We start from the raw sequence: 26606 nt of genomic DNA on the forward strand, positions 1-26606 counted from the left end.
TCTTGTTGACTATGGGTATGGCCTGTTCTTATGGTAGAACTTAGCAGGTCCTATCTAGAAAAAAAATTATTTAGCTACATTTCAGAAGCTGCATGGGGGCCTTCGGAGTGGCGCCAGGCAACAATGGTGCAGGGGGGCTTTGGGCGGTGCGTGGTGGGGCCCGCTTGGGGGCTTCGGCGTGACACGCGGTGGGGGTTCTGGCCAGCCACACAGGGGATCTTGGGGGCGATGCACTGTAGAGGTGGGCGGCGGCTTGGGGGGGAGAGGAGTGGAGTGGGAAAAGGCCCACGATTGAGTGTTTAGGGTTTCAGGGTATACCGGATGAAAATGTATTAATGCAGTCGGACCAAGCGTGGGAGAATCGCCCGCCCAGTTTAGGTTTGGCGCGCTCAGTTTTTTGCTCTTGTTTTTCCGAACCCCTAGTGGTTTGACATGGCCATCAGGATTAGGGTGCTTTTGCCTGACGGTTTTTGTCATTCCCATCGGCTGAATTCAAACCGACAGGAATGCATGCATTGATTCCTGTCGGTTTGCTGCTGCAACAGGAGTTATCACTCTTCCCTGACGGTTTTCTAGAAGCCAGCAGGAATATGTTAAGCTGATAGGAATCTCCCCGTTTCTGGTAGTGATTAGGCTATTGTAAGATAGATTGGCCTACAGGACATGTTTATAAAATTTGGAATGTCCACAATGTTCTTAGACCAACACTCTCTTGAACGAAATTTATGTCATTTAGGACATTCACATGGTTCATAAAATAAATTGTAACTAATACTTTTTATAAAAATATCTTATTTTGCAAAAAAATACATGCACTATAGAAGTATTATAACCAATATTGTTCTATTAACATACGAAGCTTTGTTGTCAATCTAATAAAATCTTCAAAAATTGATTAGTGTAATTGAATAGTTTGACCAACAAAAATTTTATAAGGAGTTGAAATACAAATTCACCTGTTTGGCTACCTGCAATAGTCGAATTTGCAAAATGGAACCAGTCGCCACATGAAACACAAGCCCCTGAATTTTTGGTCTTTAGTGTCAAGCCAAAGCATAGAGAAACTGTGCATGCAACATCTATCTTTCCTACGTTTGTTTTTGTAGGATTGGGCAGCAACAGTGTTGGAAAAATGGCCCAATGATATGCAAAATGGTCCATGAAGAAGTGATTCAAAAATATGTAATGGCAAATCTATGATCCACCCATCAGAATGTTGTTATATATATAACAAGGGGATGAGTTGTCAACCTCGTGGCTTCATTTCCACTTTAATTTCCACTCAGCCGTTTAGTAGTCGGACCCACATGCCATTCTCTATCTCTTTCTTCTCATTCCCTTTACCGTTTTCCGGGTGCCCAAGCTGTTGGAATTTTTTTATTACACAGTAACTCAAACGCTCATAACACTGCTAGAAAGACAAGCATTAGTACCAGGCGGGAACTCCTAGTTTGTACCGGTTCCCCGCCCGCGCCCGGTACCGCCCGATCGGTACTAAATATGCCTGCATTTAGTACCGGTCGGGTTGACCCACTACCAAAGAGAGTTTAGTATGGGTTGGTAACATCAATGGTACCAAACTGTTTCGCACGCTGCGGCGTCTGGTGCGGCAGCTTAGCACTAGCTGGTGTTACCAACCGGTACTAAGTGTTTTTTTTTTGTTCCTTTATGCTTCTTTTCTTTTCCTTTTAGTTTTAGTTAGTTAATATTTTCAATTGATACATGTATGGAATTAAATGCAAGAAACTGTTATTAATGTTATACGTAAATCAAATTCTTGTTATTGTTGATGCCTTTTCTAGATCAACACACGAACGTGCTTGAACGCACGGCGCGAGGGGCTTGATGCAGCGGCTCCTACGCAGAGCGGTCAGACCGGTTGTTGACACTATTTTTGGCACGTGTCAATCTGTTGGGCAAGCGGCCGATGGAGAATGAGCCGGCGCTGGATCGGAAAAGGAAGAAAGAAGAGCATATTGGGCCTTTGGGCCAGGAGGAGGCGTCGCCGCTGATGAAACTATGAAAGGAGCTAGCAAATGAAGCTGGCAAGTTATCTTCTAGATTTTAGTTTTGTTTAAATTAGGCAAGTATGTTTATGTGTTGCAAGTTGTAATCTCGCCATATCGGCAAGGGAGGTTAGGATTAAGCTATAAATAGCTGACCTTCATTATTTGTAAACTTCGATCAACCACATCTAAACATTTCTATATATGAAAGTTGGTTCCCACAGCGCACGGGGAGGCTATCCACGATAGCGAAATTTTTTTATTACGTTCGATCTTGTTTCTACGGTGTGGATTTCTTGTTCGTGCATGCGTGTTTGATCTCTGATCTCCTCTTTCACACGGTGCGACTTCCGTGAAACTTCCTTTGCCCTTTCCACCGTCCTGCCGCCGCATCCTTCTCGCCTGCTTACCTGCCTAGGAGCTCGACGCACGCCGGCCGCCCTGCCTGATCCTCGTCTCTGCAGCGGTGGATGCCTGCAGAGCAGCGTCCCTACCCCTACAGGTCTTCTTTTCCCACCATGTGTGGTTAAATCAGCTTTTACTGTTTACCGCTGCTTCCACAAAACTTCCTACTGCCCATGGGAATCCTTTTCTCCGCGTAGCTCCGCTTCCAACCACGCGTAGGTCCATCAGCAGGCCGATCTCCTCCGCCGCTGCCTTCCCAGCCGATCTCTGCCGCCGCTCTGGTACTGTCCTCGCCGACCCACCGTCTATCCTCGCGCCGCGGTGCCGCTGCCCCTCGCTAGCCGCTACTCCTCGCCCACAGCCGGTATGTCTGGCGGAGCGCGGGGCCGCTCGGCTTCGGCCGCTCCCCGCCCACGGCCGGACCAGCCGTGGCCGGCCTGTCCTCGCGCCACGGTGCCGCTCCCCCTTGCTCGGCGCCGCTCCTCCTCTCCCACAGCCGGTAGTGCCGTCGGCGCGCGAGGCCGCCCAGCTTCGCCGCTCCCCGCCCGCGACGGGTCTGGCCAGGCGAGCGCGCGCGGCCGGCCCCGGCTTCGCTACTCCTCACTCCGAAGCCCATCTCTGCGGTTCGGCGCCGCCGCTGCCTGCCCTGCACCCAATTCCTCAATCGCAGCAAAGCATATGGCTGCCGTCGCTCCCCGCACGCGGCCTGCCCTGCGCTCCGAGCAACCGCCGACATAGGTGCAGCCCGCGGCAGAGCGGCCAGCAAGACATGCCCACTCGCTGTCAGTCTATCGTGCATCACCACTTATGGCGCTAGAAAGTGCAGGCGGCCCGCGACGTCGTTGGCGATGGAGGCAACGCACGGTGGCCGCGCGCAAGGCGCTAGAACCGCCGAGCCCCCAGGCCGACCATGGAATGGATCTACGGCGTCGGCGTCAAGGTTGGAGGCAGCAACTCTCTCTCTCTCTATCTCTCTCTCTCTCACACACACACACACATGGATGGATCTGCGGCGCCGGCAGTTCACTCGGCCGGCTCTCCTTGCTACGGTCCGTCGGTCCCCGAGGATAGTGGCGAGGCCATCTGGTCCGGCAACCTCGCCGCCGCCGTACCCACCCGTCGCCCGTCGGCCCTGGTATTTTGCCTTTCCTTTGTGCTTCGACGCAGGCGAACTTAGGAGCAGCAAGCCGCGAAAGTTGCGGTGACGTGGTGTCCGGTGTATCTGTGAGACAGTGAGAGGCTGAGGGCAGATTGCAGACGGCAGTGTTCGCCGTGTTTCTCGCGCAAATTAGCAATTGTACGATTGGTTACCTTGCGCAAGAAGACGATCCTGGCGGCCGGACTCCGTAGGTATGTCACGAGAGCATAAGCTAGCTAGCTGCCTGTTATGTGTTCGAAGGTTTGTCTTTGTATCTTATCTTTTCATTTTTTTTCCCTGGTGATTCAGATATTATGTGAAAACTAAATGTAGATTAAAACAGGTAAGAACTAGGAATTGTCATGAACATACGATCCAGTTTTTATTATTTTTAACAGCTACTGTAGGTTGTACATTAAACTGATTCTAGCTGGCCATTGAGCACTAGAGCTCAATTCGATTCCAGAAATCTGAGATGAGGACTAAAATTCAACAGTTCTGTAAAGATTCCTACATTTTGTTAAACTTTCCTACTCTTTTCTTACAAGAGCAGTTAGTTTATGTCCAGGCACATGGTGTTGTTACTATGTTGGCATAAAGTGTACCTTTCCAAGCAAGGCTACATGCACAATTTAGAATGTCTAATCACTACTACAATCAAAGTAATATATTAAAAGAGCGCGCCATTCATGCTACGTTCATATGCTTAATATGGTACTGTTGTCCTGGCAATAGTAACTTCACCATTTTTTGCTGGCCAAGAAAATATTTGTACCATCTCAAAAAAGAACATATTCTTACATAAGAGCTGAAGGTAGGCTGCAAAGATGAGCTGTTGAGATTTAATTGCTTATGCGCATCGCGACATAACTTGCAAAGATGCCAACTTGCAGAGCACTGATTCACCATGTTTATATACTGGAATAGAAAAACAATTGAGGCACTAAATTGATTGCGACAAGCTTTTTACTGCAGTAATAATATCCAACATGAGACTACTTTAATCCTTTTTGGAACTTCAGGACTTAGTTATAAAGTTGACACGTGCTATATTATATCAGCATTTTGCAGTGAAAGAAAAGGCTAATGGAATCAATAGAAAGAAAAATCATGTGGTGAATGATAACGTACTTTGCCATGCTTTGTCTCTGTTTCTAGAATTTGAAGTTTGAATAATGTTTATTGTCATGGCTAATAGATTTCCTCTACTGTTCCCACTGCCGTAGGCACTACCGGAAACCCGCTGGTTGCCGTGTGCCGTAAGCTTTGCCGTGTGCCAAATATCGGGCACACGGCAAATGTAGCCTTTTGCCGTGTGCTGAAAAGGCAACACACGGCAAAGGACCCAACACACGGCAAAGCCCATGTTTGCCGTGTGCCTGACTTCCTGACACACGGCAAAGGATACACACACGGCAAACGTGTCTGTATGCCGTGTGCCACAGTTGTAACACACGGCAAACATGAGGCACACGGCAATTTTTTGTTAAAAAAACTTGATTCCACCATTGCAACTTTTATGGATAACTTGTTATTGTATGTGGCACTTTAAATTAGATTTTGGTATTTTTCTCGATCCTTTTGCTATATTTAACTTTTTTATTTCAATGAAATGAATTTCATAGAATAAGTGAAGTTTGAATTGCAATACTTTTACATGGAGTAATAATGAAGCAAAAAATTATATTAACATCCTGAGATCCCATGTGAGACCATATCCAAAAAAAGGGGATGGAAAATTCGAAATTCTTGCTCATGAAACATGCCCTGGTACATGTGGCCCAATAGTTTTAAAATTCTATAAAAAACAAACATAGTCTAAAAAATATAAGATTTGTCATGATATTATGATTTCATACTTGGATCCTATGGTAAAAATTTGAAAAGGTTTTGTACAAGTTTTCACCTGTACTCCTTATAAATCGAAGTATATCCAGAAAAGAACTATAGAGTTGAGATGAAGCCGTTGAGTTTGGAAGTCAAAGTGTTGATCAAATTGGATGTTGACTTCAAAACTTTTTGTACATGCAATAAGTATCTTAGGATCTTTCATGCCAAAGTTTGGCTATTTTTCGGTTTTGTTTGATAATTTTTAATTTTTTTTGCAATTAAATAATATCATGTGGTATACATTGAACTTTAGCTATATGTGCATAAAATAATGATTTTTTTCAATATAATAATCAAACAAAAAATGCTGATTCAGATGTGCAAGATATGTAAAGTGTTTTCAATTAATTTTATTTTGATAAGATGTGGTTCAGTTAAATATAATTGTAAAACAGAAAACGTCTTTGCCGAGTGCCACATGATCAGGCACACGGCAAAGGACTTCGCCGTGTGCCATAGCACGGGGCACACGGCAAAGCTGGCCGAAGCCGCCGCCGCCGCACCTACTTCTTTGCCGTGTGCCGGATCGCGGGGCACACGGCAAAGGGAGCAGCTTTGCCGTGGGCCAGATCGGGGCACACGGCAAAGCGCCCCCCCCTTATCCCCTTTGAGCCTCACACACGCCACACACACTCAGACACACACGCGCACCCTGTATGTCTCCTACCTCCCTGTCACCCCCGCTCGCGCCCACGCCAACGCCGCCGGCCAAGCTCGCGCCCGCGCTCCCCCGTAACCTAGTAGAATGTTTGGACATCGTGTAGATGCAAACATTCTATTGTATATTATATTACTCGTTGATATGATAGAGTATGGACGACTGTGCGTGGATGTACTCCGGTTGGAAACAAAGGGGGGAGTTGACCTTGGAATGGATTCAGAAGACCGAGACTTTCTTGGATCGAGCATTTGCAAAGGTTAAAGGAGGCTCATGCACTTGGTGTCCCTGCACCAAATGTGGAAACACGCGTCGACAGACATAGGAAGTCATGACACAACATCTTTGCAATTATGGATTTACGAGAGACTGTACCCGGTGGACCTACCATGGTGAAGGCAATCGTATGAGAAACGAGGTCGTTAGGCAACCCATTGAAGATCATGATGCTGATGCCGGGGTAGGAGATATGTTAGATGACTTTCATGAGGCACACTTCGAGGGAGAACGTAGCGAGGAGGAGCCAGAGCCAACCGCGAAGGCGTACTATGACATGTTGGGTGCAGCACAAGAACCCCTTCATCGGCATACCAAGGTTTCACAACTGGATGCCATTGCGTGCCTGATGGCCGTGAAGTCCCAGTTTACCCTGAGTCGAGATGCTTTTGATGTTATGTTGACAGTTATTGGCACTCTGCTTCCGGAAGGTCACATTCTTCCAAAAAGCATGTATGAGGCACAGAAACTCCTTCGTGCATTGAAGATGCCGTATGAGCAGATACATGCATGTCCGAAGCGATGCATCTTGTTTAGGAAAGAACATGCGGAAGCAAAGTATTGTCCAAAGTGTGAATCTTCTAGGTTCGTAGAGGTAGATACTAGTGATGGTCAGAAGAGGAAGCTCGCGGTCCCCGTGAAAGTCCTACGATACCTTTCGCCCATACCGAGGGTCCAACGGCTATTCATGACCGAGGAGTCCGTGAAACAGATGACATGGCACAAAATGGGAACTCGATACAATCCTGATAAGCTTGTACATCCATCCGATACTGAATCATGGATCCACTTTGACGGGATTCATCGAGTCAAAGCAGATGAAGCTCGTAATGTGCGTGTTGCCCTATCAACAGATGGCTTCAATCCATATGGAATGTCGGCTGCACCTTACACTTGTTGGACTATCTTCGTTATACCCCTCAATCTCCCTCCCGGTGTGATTTTCCAAAGACAGAACATATTCTTGTCACTGATAATTCCTGGACATCCGGGAAATAATATGAGTGTCTACCTGGAGCCCCTGATTGATGATTTGCTCAGTGCTTGGGAGGAAGGGGTTTGGACATACGATCGAGCTACAAAGAGAAACTTTAGGATGTATGTTTGGTACCATTATTCCCTGCATGACTTGCCGGCGTATGGAATATTCTGCGGCTGGTGTGTTCACGGAAAGTTCCCTTGCCCAGTATGCAAGGCAGCTCTGATGTTCATATGGTTGCGGAAGGGTGGGAAATATTCTTCGTTCGACAAACATCGACAATTCCTCCCTCTTGACCATCCATTCAGACGCGATAAGAAGAACTTCACGAAAGGTGTCGAAGTTCTGGACCTTCCCCCTCATATTATGACAGGTGCTGGTGTTCGTGCTCAGTTAGATAGTCTTGTGGCTAATGCAGATGGTGGTTTTGAGGGATATGGTCAGCAACATGCATGGGCGCAGAAGTCGGGCTTGTGGAGGCTTCCCTACATGCAAGATCTCCTCCTTCCACATAACATTGATATGATGCACTCTGAAAAGAATGTCGCCGAGGCACTGTTCGGAACTATCATGAACATTGTAGAGAAGACAAAGGACAACGTTAAGGCCAGAGTGGATCAAGCAACATTATGTGATAGACCGAAGCTAGACATGAGGCCTCCTGTGTCAGGCAAGGCATGGAAAAAACCTAAGGCCGATTTTGCCCTGACGAGGCCCCAGAGGAGGGAAGTGCTAGAGTGGTTTCAAACCTTAATGTTCCCTGATGGGTATGCAGCGAATCTGAGGAGGGGAGTCAACTTGTCTACTATGCGAATCAACGGGCTCAAGAGTCATGACTATCACATATGGTTAGAGAGGCTTCTTCTGGTGATGGTTCGAGGATACCTCCTTCATCAAGTCTGGCAAGTGCTGGCAGAGTTGAGCTTTTTCTTCCGCCAGCTTTGTGCTAAGGAGTTATCTCTGACCGTTATTGAAGAAATGGAAAGAATGGCGCATGTGTTGCTCTGTAAGTTGGAGAAGATATTTCCACCAGGCTTCTTCAACCCGATGCATCATATGATTTTGCACCTACCGTACGAGGCACGAATGGGGGGGCCAGTGCAAGATCGTTGGTGCTACTCAATTGAGAGATGTCAAAAAGTCCTTCAAACTAAATATAAAAATAAATGTAAAATTGAAGCTTCCATCGCAGAGGCATACATTCTAGAGGAGGTGTCAAACTTCACATCGAAATATTATACTAAGAATCTTCCAAGCGCGCATAATCCACCCTCACGTTACAATGCTGGGGAAGCTGACTCGAACCTCAGCCTTTTCAAAGGGCAACTCAGAAGTGCAAGTGTTGCGAGCATCAAGACCTTAAATTTTGAAGAGTGGCGTAGTATCATGCTATATGTGTTGACCAACATATCCGAAGTGCAGCCATACATACAGTAAGTTCTCTGCATTCATTTAGTTCTCGAGTACTTCTTTTTCGGCATCCAACCCGTTCGTTTCTCTTTCGACCAGGGAATTTCATGTGCAATTCTGGCATCGATCAAGGATACCTACCCTCCAGGAAGCTGAGACCCTTCTTAGACAGGGTGCGGGAAATGGAAAACCTGATTTTATTTCTTGGTTCAAACAAAAGGTAATGTCTACGTCATGGCTCTTTCGTAGTATGATTTTACAAGTTGCTCGGACGTGTACATAATTTGGCCTGCTTGAACTTGCAGACCCAAACTGATGCCTCAGTGAATGCCGAGTTGCGTCAGGTTGCCAATGGTTGTGCCTATAGAGTCAAGTCATTTGGAGCTTATGATGTGAATGGATATTGTTTCCACACAACAAGTCACGAGCAGAGTCGGCCGAATAGAAGGACCACAAATTTCGGAGTGTTTACGCCAGGAGACGATGGGCTCGAGTACTATGGAAGAATCGAAGAAATATACGAACTCACGTTTCATGGGTCGAAACCTCTGAAACCTGTCATATTCAAATGCCATTGGTTTGATCCTCATGCTGTGAGATGGACTCCGAATCATGGGCTAGTTGAAGTTCAACAAGCGTCCTTGTATCCAGGAGATGATGTCTATATTGTGGCTCAACAAGCCACGCAAGTTTATTATCTCTCTCATATCCATGCCAAACCGACAATCGTCTCAAGGGTTGGGATGTTGTGTACAAGGTATCCCACACGGTAAATTACCTGTCTCGAACAATGAAGATTTACAACATAGACCCAAACACATAAGCCGGTGAGTTCTTTCAAGAAGATGGGCTAGATGGGACTTTTCAGATAGACTTAACCGAAGCGATGGGAATGGAATAGGACAATGAAAGAATTGATAACGACGATGCAGGGGTTGAGGTTCACATTGTCAAGGACTTAGAATTACTAGAGCGATTATGCTTAGACAATGACAGTGATGATGACAGTGTTCCTCTTATGGAGATCGATGGTGATTATATCAACACACGTGATAGCGATGATGAGACATATGATCCGGCTAATCCGGATCATGATGACTATTTTTAATACATGTAAGAACCATACTACTTAATTTTTTGTACTATTTTTGTTTATTTTAGTCATTGTACTTACTTTATATACTAATTGTACTATTTTTAATGACATCTACTGATTGATTTACTCATTTTAATTTCAGGAGATTGTTCGGCGATGGCGGGGCGCGGCAGAGGTCTGATGAGGTCACTCACAGACCTATTGGGCGGCACATCTACCCAGGCAGGTGAGTCCTCCCAGAGGACTCGACGGACAGGCAGGAGAAGTCGGAGGAGTGGAGCGGGTTCGTCGATGCGCGACGCCGCTGAGGGCTCCGGCACGGCTTCAGGAGGGAGGGCTGGGAGGAGGAGCAGGCGCAGGAGAGGTGCTCCTCTTGTGGAGGACGAGGCGGAGGTGGCGGAGGAGGAGGATCCCGGTGCTGAGGAGCACGAGCACGAGCAGGAGCAGGAGCACAAGCAGGAGCAGGAGCAGGAGCAGGAGCAGGAGCAGGAGGAGGAGGATGGGGCGGACGAGGAGGAGGAGGACTTGGGCGTACCTGCCGTCTGGCAGCGAGGCCCCTCGAGGCTCCCGGATCGTCCGATACCTCTAGAGCACCGACCGGTCCTCCGACCTGACGGGAAAAGGTAAGTAAGTTTACAAGATTTCAATATGTTTCCTTTTGATATATTCAAAATCACAATTGACACTAATACTATCTCTCAATAACTTGAGCAGGAACTTTGACATAGTTGTTCCAGGTGTTGCTCACAACCGCATGGCCAATGGCATCCTAGGCCTCCTCTGCAAGCGACACTACCCAGGCGCCATGGATATTGCTGGGGTACGTCAGCCAGCCTCTTCGTGGGAGCACTACATCGCCGCACCGGATGGACCAGATGAGGAAGGCAGGGCATTTGACAACAAGGCGCACCGGGTGTTGAACGAATTATGGGTAAGTCCTCATGGAACTACATTTATGAATACATCATATTCATTGCACCGGGTTTTGAAATAATGACTTTGTTCACGTTTTTGTGCAGAATTTCTACAGATGCGAGGAGGGAATGATGCCCAGGGCGATGCAGGTGGCTAGCAGAGCTTGTTACAAGCTGGTGGCGGATATGCTTTATGAGGCGTGCATCCAGGCCGTCGTCGACTACAAGGCCAGGATCGAAAAAGTGAGGATCTACAAAGGACCTGCGAGAGACATCAGACTTACCCGGGAATAATACTTGCGGGTAAAGATTCAATCTTAAGGAGTTATCAACTATGCTCCATTTGTTCTTCTTAAATGTATTAGATATTGATGATGTGCAGGTGCCTCCGTGGTGGATTGCCAATGATTATCCGTGTTGGGAAATGATAGTGGACCGGTGGTGCTCGCAAGAGTGGGTGGAGATGCACGAGGCTGCCCGACAGCGGCGTTTGCTGATGCCAGGTGCATCGCACCATCAGGGCAACCGTAACCTCAAGGCGTACGCGGCTAGATATGTATGTGAATTAATTTCTTTATTCTAACGCTCAATTCTGCATAATTTCTAATCATCTTCCTTTTTTCGCAGTCGGCGTCACATGGTGGTGTGCCTTGCTCCCAAGTCCAGGCATACTGTTTGGCCCACAAAGGAAAGGCGATGTCCAATGTCACCTTCAACCCGCAGGATCCGCCCGAAGTGTACAGCAATGCAAGCGTCCACAGCCACCTCAGTGGGTACACCTCGATGGCACAAGAAGTTCATGGGCCAGAGTTTGAGGCGATCAATGAGCCCATTGATGGAGAAGTCGTCATGAGGGCGGGAGGAGGCAAGAAGCATGGACGGTACTGGTTTGGCGATAGCTTAGTCGACACGGCGACTACTCCCACTCTCTCGCAGATTCGAGCCAGGAGTACCAGCTCAAGCCCTGCCATACGCCCATGGCTAGACACTACACAGACTCAGATTGAGGCTGTCAAGGTTATTTTTGTTTCATCTGTCGTTTCTCCGTTTTTACATATGTTCGCTTTGAATTCTAACCCTGGGATCAAATCCTTTAGGCCCAGATGGAAGCAGCCTTCCAAGTACGGTAGGAGGCGGCAGAGGAGAGGTGGAGGGCCGAGCGGGACGACATCCAGCAAAAATTGGATCAAGCTCTAACATTTATGCAAAGCCTGGGCTCGGCGATGGGTGTTTCGCCTCCACAATTCCCTCCGGCCCCACTTGTTCGTCGTGCAGAAACTCCTCCTACCATAAGTGGTTTTGACTCCTATCGAGTTTCGGAATGTCTTAGTGACTTAGCATTAACCTAGATTTACTTAAAAATAATATCTTATGATACATCTACAATGACTTAGAACTTAGGCTAATGCTTGTAGTTTCATTCTTATGTAACTCAATATATATTCGCTTATGTGCAGAATCAGTCGGCAGCATCCAATGATGGGCCAGTGAATCCTGACTTCTTGCCTCCGGTGCAGCAGACTCAGCAGCCTCAGCAGTTTGTGTGGCCACCGCCTCAATGGGTGGCTTGGATTCAGCAGCAGCCATGTTGGTCGCAGACGCCTACATGGCCGCCCCCGCCGATGTGGCCGCAGCACCCGCCACCGCCGCCGCCGCCGTCGGCCCCGTGAGTTATGTTGTATGGACTTGCTTTGTACCACTTTTATGGATTTGTTTGAACTTGATTTGTATGAACTTGTATGAACTCGACCAGTACTTGTGGTTGTCGATGAACGAAACAAGACTTTATTTGTATGTGTGTATCAAATGCATGTGATGCTTATTCGGATACATGGAATAATCATTATGATATATATATGATTTTCTGGGGTACCATATACGTAATAATCAAACAAAAAAAATTGGTTCTGGCACCTTTGCCGTGTGCAAAAACCATGGCACATGGCAAAGGTGCCAATATTTGCCATGTGCAAAAACCATGGCACACGGCAAAGATTTGAACTTTGTTGTGTGCCACGTCTGCAGGGCACACGGCAAATATTTGGCCACGTCATCGTTCCTGGCTGGCTACTTTATTTTGCCGTGGGTCGAGAATGGCACAAGGCAAACCCTTTGCCATGTGCCCGATATATAGCACACGACAAAGGCCGGCTTTGCCGATGCCTGGTTGCCGTGTGCGCTTTGCCGTGTGCGGCACACGGCAAAGGGTTTGCCGTGGGCTTTTGGGGCTTTACCGTGTGCCCCTGGCACACGGCAAAGAGGGCGTCTCCCGTAGTGAGGCTTCCCGCACTGTGCACGGTCTGGGGAAGAGTTGTTTTTAAGCCCCAAGCCTTACCCACACAAATGTACAGAGGCTGGGGCTCGAACCCGGGACCTTCCGGTTACAGACGGTAGGCTCTACCGCTGCACCAGGCCCGCACTTCCAGATTTCCTCTACTGTTATAGGGCCTAAATTTAGGAACTCAGGTATTTAGAGCGTGGTGAATAAATTCTCTATGCCAGCTTTGTACAGATCATACAAAATTGTTTGGGTTATTAAGTTCAGCTAATCTCTACCATGATAAGGTTTATTTAACCAAAATTTCGTATGCCAAACATACCTCAACTACAACCGGTATAGATAGAGTTATATATGCATCAACAAAAATTGGGCATATTGCATTACTTAATAAGATGAAAAAAAGTTATCATGGAGGCAGTTGATCAAAAAAAGTTATCATATTGTGTCATCGGGAAGGCATGAGGGGCCATGGTGGCATCCTTGGCAGCTCTGGTGCTGTTGCAGTTGGATGGGCAAAATAAGATAATACTATTTGGTAATAAAAGAAAGATGAATTTGTGTAAATAAATCAATTTTTTGTAATCCCACCTAGCTTTGTTATGTTTTTATTTTCTTTACACATAGGACATTATTTGCATCCAGGATACATGCAACTCTTGTGTGTTTTCAGTTGATCTACTGATATAAGCAGCAGAGAAGCATGCATGTTTGGTCCAAGTGGCCTACTAGGTAGAAGGAATCTGGATATATTCTTGTTTGAAACATTGTATGATTGAGTGAACGTGCTTTCTTTATATGCTTGCATTGTACGTGTATATAGCCCTTTTCTAAGGTATGCTTTTTTCAGTTGATCTATCAATAAATCTAATACCATATTATTTACTTATTCAATTCGTATCCTTTTTCTTTTTCTTTAGTAGTGACCGAGAAGTCCGAAGTGTCATTGTTATTACCCCTTTCTCTCTTATTTTACATTCTAGCAACTTTTTTCCTTGTTTAACTTTGTTTTTGTCTAAGAATAATGGTTCCTCATACCTTTAGTACTTTAAGGTGTGTTGGACTGATCAACAAGCCAAGCATTTGAGGAGAGACAAGCTTATAAAAGTATTTGAGCAAAGTCAAACTTATGTAGAAGAATTGAAAGAAAAATTGGTTATTTAACTCATTTAAAAAGCTTGCTAGAGCTATGCGGCCAAGATCTCCTGTAGCTAAATCACATGAACGACAGCAGCGAAAGCATCCAGACCATGTGCTCTCTAGCAAGCTTTTTAAAATTTTTAAATGAAGAATCAAATGTATGTTACACACTCTAGCAAGCTGCCGAAAAGCTAAAAATTTGGCTCCATGCATATTTATATTTATGCAAACAATTTATTTCACCCGTAGCAACGCACGGGCATACACCTAGTTATTTTCTATCCAGCCATTGATGCATATAAGTTTTATATTGTAGTATCAACATTTCTGGAGAAATCGAGGATCCTGCTGATTTGCTGGTTTCTCCTTTGTAGGTGAGGCCGCTGTTAGCCAACTGAGCTCTGATAGGTTGCTACAGGTCCATTAAACAGATTAACTCATCTTTCTGAAATAGTGTTCACCTTGATAGTGCATAAAATTTTTAACTATGTTCTAGAGAAATGGGAATAGTGTGGTGGCTCTGATAATGGTTCAATAATACATTTGTCATTATTGATGAAACGTACACGTCAGTTTCCCTAAGAAATTTGCCTACCTTTTCGCATAACTGTAACAAATGCTGCCACACCTTTAAATGTTATTTACATTTCGTTTACTGGAAAATGATAATTAAATAGCACGCCACTTTTCACATCTAGAACTAACAAGATGTGCCTTAAAATTTCAGGGACATGTTATGTACGGTGGGAATTCCAAGTTTTAGATATTGCAAGATATTGCTCTATCGACAGCTATTATGCATGGAGTTCAGCAAAATGGAAATACAATATGAACATTGGAGGACCTTATCAACTGTGCTCATCATTTGTAGAATGTTTTTCTTTCTGTGTACGATTAGGAAAGCTGACCATGGGTATACCACTACTACAGAAACGCTAATTTGTCCCGGTAGGGAAACCCTTGTTGTCCCGGTTTCCCAACCGGGAACGTCAGGCGGTCCTTTTGTCCCGGGTCTGGCAACCGGGACAAAAGGCTACCTTTTGTCCTGGTTGGTAAGGTGCTGCCAGCGCCACGTGGCTGGCGCACCCTTTTGTCCCGGTTGGTGTTACCAACCGGGACAAAAGGTCTTTTTTTCCTATTTTCCTTTTCTCAATTCTTTTTCTATTTCAATTATACTTTTGCATTTCAATTAAACTTATGTATTGGAATTCAGTGTGTATGATCTCCACTAATATATACATATATATATAGTTACGTATATAATATTTGTCCTAGATAGTTCTCATATATAAATTAATTCACTTATATATACGTATACACATATCTATACATGTGAATTCCTTTACATATGAAAATGTCTAGGACCAATATTATATAAATATATATATACACATATATATTATTGGAGTGCTTATATATATAATACATACATACTCATAAATAGAAATTTAATACATACACACACATATATATATATTTACATAGGTATATTCGTTCTTAATTACATATATACGCGTATATTATCATATTTGCTACGATTGTCAATATTAGATAGTCCATCATAGTAGAATTCGCCTTTTGGATCGAGGACTTGCTCAACAATAAATCCGGACAATTGTTCTTGAATCGCCATAATCTTTTCCTCCGGTATGAGTTTATCGCGCATCTCCTCGACCTATGGAAAAAGGGGATAATTAATTTCGACTAATTAAAATACGAGTTCAAATATTAACAAATTTTTTACTTACTTCCTCCTCCCAATTTGTCCAGGCCTTTGGAAGACCTACCAGACCATGGATGTTCTCGCATACATAGTATGCACATAAATTAGTGTCTTGTTTCTGCCTCATACACTTTAAGAGAGAAGAAATTATCAGGTATTTACATGAATATATAATAAAACCAATGAATCGTGCAACGAATCATTCAAGTGCGTACCGCAAAATCTGTCTTGATCTTCAATTCCTTGTCAAATTTGCCTGAATGATTTTTAGCGAATTGTCAAGTAACAAAGTGATTCAAATCATCGGTCATCAACGGAGTAGTGGTAGAATTACTTTTTCATCATGTTAAGAATATTTTCGTATTGTTCTGGATTTCTCCTCAATGACTCCATAACTACGAGTAGGCTCTTCTCGGGAATTATGACAATTAGGACCCAGTGTGCACTGCAAGATTATACGGAGGCAGTTCTTGGTTGTTAAGGTTTAAACAATTCGATTACAGAATAGAAAGAGTTAGACGGAAGGAATCACTCACGCAAAGTTGTAAGGAAACAATATCATTTGCTTGTTGTGATGAACGCTTATGTACTTGAACAAGTTTAGGAATAGCTCATCCTAAGTGTCGCATAGAATCCTCCAATTACAAGTAATTGGGTCGATGAAGCCGAGGTGAGAGTATCCCTTTCTCCAGCAAGTTTGTATCTCCATTCTACATGATACCGAATAAATCAAGGGATCAGTATGTTGAGATCATGCAAAACAATACGTAAGGAGAGTAAAATACTAACGGAACCCACAAACCGACCATAGAGATGTCGAGGTCCTCCTAATGGAATAGTTGGTAAATTTCTTCCCAGTTTATCCATATATTGGCATCCCCCCTAAGAAATCGTCATCTTTAATATTTGCGCCCTGCATGAAGATGCAATCGCCCATCGCATGCATGTAGTGCTGGTGCAGCTTATACATTTGCGTTGGAAGTACGGACACTACTTCGGGGGTACAAGAGATTTGCCCAGCTCATACGTCCATTTGACGACCCCATCGGCCTTTGGAATATCTTCTCCCCCTGCAATCTGAGCCGCCGTCAGGTTTGATTCTTTCAAAAATGTAACAAAGTCTTATTGTTGCGTCGTCTGTCCCACTACGAGAGGCTCTATTGATTGTTTCTTTTGGGCTCCGAGCTATGGAACGTCATACGACGACGATTTTGATTGTCTCTTCTTTTTCTCAGTAGTTTTAATAATTGTGCGTTCGTAGTCTGAAGGGGATCTCTCGGAATGAATTTTCTCTTATTTGCTTCGCACATTCTCTTAAAAAAATTCAAATTACCCGGATTTATCACTTTCTCGGGCTCCGGCTTCGGCTTCGGCTTGAAGTGCTCTTTAACTCTTTCTTGAGTTATCCGATCGCATTCTTCAAGGCTCATGTCCCAGGGTTTAACAGGAGCCTCCTTGGTTTTCTTCTTATTTTCCGTCTTATTTGGAGGCTCCTTAGCCGGTGCAGCTACCTTCTTTGCCGGCGGCTGTTTCTGCTTCTTTGCCGGCGGCGGAGGGGGTGACCATGGAGGCGACGGTGACGCTTGAGTGTTCATCAGCGCATGAGATGATGGTGATGAAGAATCTGCCGGTGAACGTTGCTGAGACAGTGCTGCCCTTGGGGGGTTTTGCGGATATGATGGCCTTGGAGAGGCATGTTGAGATGCCGGTCTTGGTGTTCGATCATCCGACTTTAGGATAATGTAGCGCTTACCCCATAGGATATAGCCATGAATGGCTTCTGCTAGTGTCCTCTCCCCATCGCCTCCAGGAATATCAAGCTCGAGCGTCTCACAACCCTGGCACACCTGCTCCACGCCAACTCTTGTATATCCTGCTGAATTTTGCTGCCCGTGGTACACGTCACCTGGTTGGGTTGGCATGGCGGTACCGTACGCAACAGTGAACATTAAGTTCTTAATGGCAGTCTGCAGGTCACAAGGTGTCCATTGGGTGATGTCATCCACTGGAAATCGCTGCGGGGCCGTCGCTTCAATTGCGGCCTGGATCCCCGTTGGCTCGACGGCGACGTCTATGGAAGCGCAACTGCTTTTCCGCTGAGACATATGATCGGCTGCAACATTAGGCTCTGGAGGCACCGTTTGCGCTTGCTGTTGCTGGCTCATTGCTATGGCCACTTGGCGTTGAACCTCTTCCTCCAGTCTTTGATCGTGTGACATGAGCCGTTCCTCTAGCCTTCGCAAGTGCTCCCGCTCATCATTCTTTCTTCTTTGCCGGCTTCTATATGATTCAATGTAATCCCTGAACCCATACTTCCACGGAACCACGCCTTTGCCTCTTGTGCGGCCCGAATGCTCTGGATTCCCAAGGGCGTAAGTCAACTCGTCCCTCTCTCTATCCGGCTGGAATGTTCCCTCGGCCGCTGCTTGTATGGCCTCCTGTAGTCTTTGGGCTGCTAGCTGGATGTTTGGTCCATAGATGCAGTCCCCAGTCAATGGGTCCAAGCTTCCCCCGTGACTATAAAACCAGGTCCTTGACCTTTCAGGCCAGTTCATGGTCATAGGTTGGATGCCTCTGTCAAGCAGATCCTGCTCCATCTTCTCCTATTTGGGTATTGCAAGCTTGTAGCCTCCTTGGCCTAGAGTGTGATGGTACACTTTCTTCAAGGCATTGTCTTTGGCCTTCTGCACCTTCTGAAGCCCAAGCTCTCAAGACTTGTATTCCACAAATGCATCCCAGTGACCCCTGAGCTTTTCGAGCTCGCCGGTAAATACGGGTGTGGTTCCGGTCTTGATATATTTCTTCGTCAAAATTTTCTTGAATGATTGCAGCTGTTCGGCCATCTTACTCAGGGTCCAGCGCTTGCATATCTCTTCGGATTCAGCTGGAACCGTGAAGTTTTTCTTAAGCTCCCGCATCATTATTTTTTTCTTTCGGGTACCGCATCCCATTCCTCGCTTGGATTGGAAGCTTTCCAGAGCCTGAAGCTGATCGGGATGTGGTTCCTGACAATACATCCGGATTGTCTTATGAATTTTTTGGCAGCAGCTTCTGGAGCGATCAGTTCGCCATCTGGACCAACTTCCGTTATAATGAACCGCCCTTCCAATTTTTTTGTCGGGCCTCGCTTCGTCTTTTTCTACTGCGACGATGATCCAGACTGCTATAAAAAAACATTCATAGTATTCATATAGATTTAGATGAAAATATGATTTTCACTACAAATAAGTATAGTTGTGATATGTATATTATCACTTTGTACACCAGCAGCGTCATCCTGAATAGATGGTGGCTCAATTCCATCACCGGAAATATTCAAATATATGTCGGTATTGCTCTCATCATCAGTTTGTTCAGGCACATCTCCTGGACCTTCGGCAATCATATTCAACAGGAACTGTTCGTCTTCCGTGTCTGTGTGTCGCGGGTCCATCGTAACTAAAATATGAATACAAATAAAACCTTAAAAAAATTCTCTAAATAATCCACATATTTGCGAGCATTTGATCGGAATTCGCAGGTCCATCTTGACTAAAACATATAAGAAAAATCACTAATTGCCTATAGATGGACGAGGTCGAGAAATATTCTCAAAGTAATTCAAGAAATATACATGAAATATTTTGTAGTCACTAAGTAATATATATGAAATGTATAAGTCACAATATTCAAAAAGTATACATGAAATATTATAGATATTTCAATAAGTAATTCAAATATATGTACACAAAATTTCACAGTCCAGGAAATACATGAAATTCTATCAATAATTTCACTAAGTAATGTTATATCAAATATATGTTACATTTAGATGTCGGTGAGGGTTGAAGGTCGATGAACGAGGTCGAGAAGGGGGGTGGATGGTTTAGTGCTTGGTAATGATCGATCGGACGTCCGTGCCTACATAAATTTAAATACACTTTACTCACACATACAAACATACATACACATTCATACATTTAAAAATTAAATATACAAATTTTGATTTCATTCTAAATAACATGAACTCATATTCACATTCATACACCAATATGTTTACAAATTTACACAACAAATTATGATGTCACTCTAAATAATATAATTTCAAAAGTAATTAACAAGTTAACAAATAATCTATATTTTAAACAATTATAATTTCACTCTAGTTGCCATCAATAATTATGATTTCACTCTAATTGTCATCGCAATTAAATAAATTAACAAATAATCAATATGTTACAACATAATTTGTAAACAAATTTGAACTCATGTAATCAATATTTTCAAATTTCACTAAAAATAGACATTAGGGTTAGGGGGGCGGCGGCCAGCAGCGCACGGCCGGGCTGCCAGCACGGCCAGGGAGGCGCGCGGCGCACGTACAGCGAGAGTGCGCACAGGCGACGGCGGGGCGACCCGGAGGCGCACAGGGGACGGCCGAGGCGCGGGCCAGGCAGCCCGGTCGGAGGCGGAGGTCGGGGAGGAGGAGGACGACGTGGCAGCGCGCGGCGTCGGGACGGGGAGGAGGAGGACGATGGCGCGCTCGGGGAGGGCACGGGGCTCGCGGGCGGGGGCTGGCGATGGTGGACGACGGTGCCCGCGGGGAGGAGCTCGAACGGGGACGACGGCGCTCGGGGACGACACCGCGCGGTGGGGCAGCAGAGCTCGGGCAGCGCGTCCTCTTGCGGCGGAGGTAGGCGGCGCTCGAGGACGATGACGGCGGCGAGCAGGAGGCGGTGGGAGCAGGGGAAGGCGGCGGCAAAGGGCGCAGATCAAGAACTGACATTGTTGGGGGAAGGCGGAGGAAGAAGGGAGATATATTGGGGGGGTCTTTTGTCCCGGGGTGCAGCCACCACCCGGGACAAAAGGGCCTTTTGTCCCGGGTCGTGACTCCACCCGGGACAAAAGGTGTTTTTGGGCGGGCCGGGAAAATTCTCAGCCCGTGACCCACCTTTAGTCCCGGGTGGATCTACCACCCGGGACAAAAGGGGCCCGTTTTCCCTCATTCCCGCCAAATCTTATGTTTATTTTTGTTTCTTTTTACTTCTCTTTTAAAATAGGCTTTCATTTGTTAATTCAGTTAATAAATTTTGATTCCAAAAATTATGGAACAAAATTTCTTATCTCTATATAAACTTGATACACGCAACAAAAATAATTAATTTTCATTCAAGTGATTGGGTCAATGAAATATCTAACTTTTTTGAAATCATATTTGTTATTTGACCATGCAAAAATATATTAGGTGAACAAATTTTTTCAAACTGTTGCTTTTCGACAGAAAGTGGATTCTATCACGATATTAACGTTTAAAAAGTGAATTTTACATAAAATTAAACAATTTCATGATATTAATGAGTAGTGTGTGAGTTTGAGAGATAGTGTGTGTTAGTGAGATTGTGTGTGTTAGTGAGAGAGTATAGTGTGTTAATGTGAATGTAATTTCATGAGTAAATAAAATTAGTTTAGTAATCCATTATTGAATGAAAATTATAATTGAGTCTAGTAATTAAGTGAAAAATATAAAAAATGATATATATATAACACATAAAGTATAATTGTACAGACATATATAATAAAAGTATTCGAATTGCGATTATGTTTTTATACAATAATATAAAATGATTCAAGTACATGAAGGATTAGCGGTAACAGACTTTCTCTTCACAAATGTCCCTTGATTATGATCACGGCGCAAGTATGGAGCATCATCATTGGCTAGCAGGATGCATGGATCAGCATTTACTTCGAAAGGTGGAATGACAACAAAATTATTATATTCTTCTGACAAGTCTGTCTTGTCCTCCACTCCAACTATGTTTCTCTTTCCTGATAGAACTATGTGTCGCTTAGGCTCATCCTTTTGCTTGTTTATCCCCTTCTTTGGCTTGCTGGACATGTCCTTAATGTAGAAAACCTGAGCGACATCCTGGGCTAGGACAAATGGCTCGTCTCTATACCCAAGATTGTTGAGATCAACTATTGTCATCCCATACTCATCTTTTGTTACCACTCCTCTAGATAGCTTAACCCATTCGCAACGAAATAGAGGCACCTTGAAATTGGGACTGTAATCCAGCTCCCATATCTCTTCAATGTAGCCGTAATATGTGTCCTTTTTCCATTATTGTCCGTGGCATCCATACGAACACCGCTGTTTTGGTTGGTACTCTTTTTATCTTGGGCTATCGTATAAAATGTGTTTCCATTTATCTCGTACCCTTGGTACGTTAAGATATTCCAAGATGGTCCCCTAGCCAATAATAGCAGTTGTTCACTTATATCCATGTTATGCATTAGATGCTTCCGCAAACAGCTGCAGAAAGTGTTCATGTGCTCACGTGTAATCCATGCCTCGGACTTTTTCGGGAAATTGGAGAGCAAAATTTTCTTGTGTTCCTCGATATATGGGCCAACCAAGGATGATTGTTGAAGAACCGTATAATGCGCTTTCTTGAATGAGAAATCATCTATGCAGACATAAGATTTCTTTCCTAATGTATCCTTTCTAGTTAGTCTCCCCTCATATCGCGATTCAGGGACTCCAATCGGTTTAAGGTCATCAATAAAGTCAACACAAAAGTCAATGACCTCCTCAGTTTCGTAGGCACTGGCGATGCTTCCTTCTGGACGAGCTCGATTACGAACACATTTCTTGAGTACCCCCCATGAACCTTTCGAATGGGAATATGTTGTGTAGAAATACTGATCTGAGGATATCAATCTCTTTCACAAGGTGCACTAGAAGATGTGTCATGATGTTGAAGAAAGGTGGTGAAAATATCAGCTCAAAACCAACAAGACATTGCACCACATCGTTTTGCAGCTTTATCAAATTCTCCGGGTCAATTATCTTCTGAGAAACTGCGTTGAGGAAGGCACATAGCTTCATGATGGTTAATCGGACGTTATCAGGCAGAATCCCCCGCAGCACAACTGGAAGAAGTTCGGTCATAAGCACATGGCAAATTCCCGGGAAAGTGGTCGTCATAATCTTCTTCTTCATTGTCTTCCATGGTAACCCCCTGTTCTCTGTGCTTCGTCCAACAAACATACTTCACCATGAAACCATTTACAAAAATGTGGCTGTGTAGGATTCTTGAAGATGAGTAATCTTTATTATTGTTGCAATGAACACACGGGCAGCACATAAAACCATTCTGCTTGTTTGCCTCAGCCACAGACAAAAAATAATGCAGGCCATCAATGAATTCTTTCGAACGTCGGTCAACATTGTACATCCATTATCGGTCCATCTGCATTTTAAATAAATCAATTTGAATTCTTTACACGTATCGAATAAATAAAATATATCAAACCTAAATTAAACTAAATGTAACATAACATGAATAATTAAAAGATCTGCAATATCCATCATACATCTTGATTAATTAAAAGGAGTACTTAATCCATTACAGAACTTAACAAAGGAGTACTATACATGAAACTTACAAATTCGGACAACACATAGGTTTTCAACCGTCCTTGGGTTGGAACGCAGAATGCTCTAACGGATTTCTTGCTGGCGCAGAAGAAGATGGCGGAGCTGAAACCTCCGAGTTTGGTGGTGACGAACCGTAACGCCGCAATAAATTCTCAAGATCAAACGGAGATTTCTTGCCCCTTGCCATGCATTCTCTATATTTTTTTTCCAAATAACGGAGCGCTACCCTATGAAAAGCACTAGGTTTTTTGGACCGACGACCTACTCGAGTTATGCCCTTCTCTCCTGAAGGACAACGATCACCCCTACCGGCGCCACTCCCTCCAGCTGCTGAAGCCATATTTTACTGAAAAATACCTTTATTTTCTACAAAATTATAAATTCTTACCATTACAATGCAAATATTATTTACTATTACAATTACAATGATAAGATTAATAACTCTTGCAAATAACAATGAAATCATATAAAAATGACGAAATATATCATTAATTGAAAGAAATCTCTAATTAATTGAAAGAAATCTCTATAACTTCTAATTACTTTGACACCATTCAGTTCCAGGAGTACACTCTTTTCAATATCCAGAAACCCTCTAGAAGAAAAAAAAACCTTTATTTTTGAAAATGTATATGTCAGTAATCTCAACCCTGCGGTGATGACACTGCCTTTCGGGAGGACACGGTGCGGTACAAGGATGTCACCAATCGGCCAGTCGCAGCACCAACATTTACGATTAATAGGCACAACACTTGGCACAGGCAGCGTGCTCGTTGATATGCTCTCAGTACAACAACGGCCATACTGACTGCGTCAAATGCTGTCTTCTTATCAATCAGAAGTGCTAGTGATGCGACCAGCTGATTCGCGACGTCCTTATAGCGCATCGTGTATCCCCGAAAGGTAGTGCCATCACCGTTGGATGGAGATTAACGACGTATACTTGTTTTGAAATAAAGATTTTTTTAGCTTCTAGATGGTTTCAATATGAGCCTGAATAAATACATCACTAGAGTGTCAAAATAATCCATTCATAATACAAAAAAAATTAATATACTCATTTCATTAATTCATTCATGAATACAAAAATCAACTATCCACAATATAATTATATATACAAGTACATCATATGAAGTGTCTACACTCATTCTAAAAATTTCTACTATCCACATACTCATCTAAATCTAAAAGAAAATCACACCTACATATGCAATCTAAATGTCCAAGAAATGAGCTAGCTACACATTTTCTCTATTTCTAAAGTATGAAATGAGCTATACAAGCCAAGGAAGAAGAGAAAAACAAGCCCCAAACCTTTAGCGCCGATGGATGGACGGGAAATCAAAGATCTTCACAAATGTTGAAGAAATGAGCAATAACTCCTCTCTCCCGAGCCAAGAACAACAAGAACAAGTGAACTGAATGGCTCCGGCGGGGGAGAGGGAAAGGGATAAGGGGTCCAAGGAGTTTTGTCCCGGTTAGAGACACCAACCGGGACAAAAGAATTTTTATCCCGGTTGGTGGCTCCAACCGGGACAAAAGACCCCTATCCCCCGCTGGCCCGGCTAGCCGTTGGACCCGGGACAAAAGCCACTTATTGTCCCGGGTCCAAAAGCTGCCGGGACAAATGGTCTGGAACAAAAGCCTGTTCTGTAGTAGTGTACCTAATATGTACTACCTTTTGCGATGATTTTTTTGTTTATTACCATACTATCTGCAGCCAGCTGCGACTGTGCTGAGCAGGCTAAAATTTATTATCATTCAAAGCACTAATATTTTTTAAATAAATTTCATATTTTATATAATTCTTTATAGCCAAATTGATACAAAGTGGATATGAGCGCGCAGATTCATATTGCACATACGAAAAAACATACTTGGCCTGCAACAATTAATCATTGTGCGTACAACAACCATTTGGCAGACCAAAATATATACATAGATACAAACTTTTACACGCTGGCGCGCGATAGCGCTTGTCATTCACTAGTAAATTTTACATTCAATGCATCTACTTTTCCGCACGGCGGCTTAGTCCTAGTTGTAGTAGCTTTTTCACTTTATGATTTCTGCTCAACAGGTATGTTCCATCGCTTGTTGAAAAAATTCGAGTAGAGTTGCGTACATGGGTTTAGGTTGACAGCGCATCGCTTCTTCCTTTGTCAGTGGCACTCAAAGTTATCGAACATGTTAGATCCGTCCGGCGAGGTCTAGCTGGATTCGTCTGGTTAGCTCACAAGTTATCGGTAAAAGTTGATGATATGTTAGATTAATTTGATCCATTAGTCTAGCTTGTTGTTGCTTTTATCATAAGTTATCGATGTATGGTTAGATATTGCTAGGTTGCTTTCAATCTAGTTCATTTTAAGTTTACATCATAGTTGTCCAGCCTAGATCTGTTCGTTATCGGCTTTCATCATGTCGGATCCGATCACAGCCAATCGGGATTGGATCTAGGTGTTGCATTCAGGTTGCGTCACTTTGAGCGTTGCCTGTCCCTTCGCGAATCAGCTGTACGATGGCCGATCCATGCGTGCCTATCGTTATCGGCTGGCTAGCCGATAACCCCCTGGAATTTAACGTCTACCTTCCTTGTCAATTGCAGGTCAAATTAACTGGCACGCCTAGCGCACCACACGCACGCCAGTTGGGTTCGGTACATCGGAGCAAAGCAGATCTCCCTGGCCCTAGCGTACATGGAGCATGAGAGTCCCCCTACGGTGGGATTTCCGTGTCAACACGCTTGTTGACATGCCCGGTGTTGGTATTTCATAACGTTCACAAAATGATCCGCAAGCGTATGGAGATACTATTGTAGCACTTCACCCGTGAGTATTCAGGGTATCGTATTTCCACAGAGTACGGAGGTACTAACTTTCTAATAGGTGTGTCCAAGGACAAACAAGAGGTAGGTAGGCGAGGATAGAGAGGATTCCTATGGCTTAGAGTTCTAGTAAAGATAGGTTCTACCACTACAGCACTGGCTTACTCCTGGTCTGCTAAGAGTATCCGACTATTAACTCTACATCCAACCCAAACATGGGGGACTACAAAGGATGGACAGGGCTATCACCACCTGTCGCCTACCCCAATAGACCGTGGGGGAAGAGATGCAAACAAAGGCAACATCAATCCTAGACACCACGTCTGCGCTATTGATTCCTATTCTAGCCCCAGCTAGATTCCATCTTAAGACTCGAGTCCTTAGGCTAGAACACCTGTCACGAGGATGGACGATGATCCTGCAAGCAAATAAAGAATGAAACTTAC

General features: G+C 44.2%; 2 protein-coding genes across 2 annotated transcripts; both read left to right on the top strand.

Moving 5' to 3' along the window:
• Positions 1-10353: 10353 nt before the first annotated feature.
• On the top strand, positions 10354-11254 carry LOC120644334. The gene is made up of 4 exons (XM_039920941.1): positions 10354-10481; positions 10573-10789; positions 10878-11075; positions 11155-11254. Exons 2-3 carry the CDS (start codon positions 10613-10615, stop codon positions 11064-11066), a joined length of 366 nt encoding a protein of 121 aa, XP_039776875.1. The 5' UTR covers positions 10354-10481; positions 10573-10612; the 3' UTR covers positions 11067-11075; positions 11155-11254.
• LOC120644333 lies at positions 11041-12232 on the top strand. Its single transcript, XM_039920940.1, has 2 exons — positions 11041-11328; positions 11400-12232. Exons 1-2 carry the CDS (start codon positions 11107-11109, stop codon positions 11967-11969), a joined length of 792 nt encoding a protein of 263 aa, XP_039776874.1. The 5' UTR covers positions 11041-11106; the 3' UTR covers positions 11970-12232.
• The last annotated feature ends 14374 nt before the right edge of the window (positions 12233-26606 follow it).

The sequence above is a fragment of the Panicum virgatum genome, chromosome 8K (assembly GCF_016808335.1).
Source record: "Panicum virgatum strain AP13 chromosome 8K, P.virgatum_v5, whole genome shotgun sequence".
NCBI lineage: Eukaryota > Viridiplantae > Streptophyta > Magnoliopsida > Poales > Poaceae > Panicum > Panicum virgatum.

Excerpts from the sequence above, each read along its gene's own strand:
- LOC120644334 (XM_039920941.1), top strand. The coding sequence starts at position 10,613 with ATGGCCAATGGCATCCTAGGCCTCCTCTGCAAGCGACACTACCCAGGC. Across the intron at positions 10,790-10,877 it reads GGGTGTTGAACGAATTATGG|AATTTCTACAGATGCGAGGA; the intron begins GTAAGTCCTCAT and ends GTTTTTGTGCAG.
- LOC120644333 (XM_039920940.1), top strand. The coding sequence starts at position 11,107 with ATGCTCCATTTGTTCTTCTTAAATGTATTAGATATTGATGATGTGCAG. Across the intron at positions 11,329-11,399 it reads AGGCGTACGCGGCTAGATAT|TCGGCGTCACATGGTGGTGT; the intron begins GTATGTGAATTA and ends CTTTTTTCGCAG.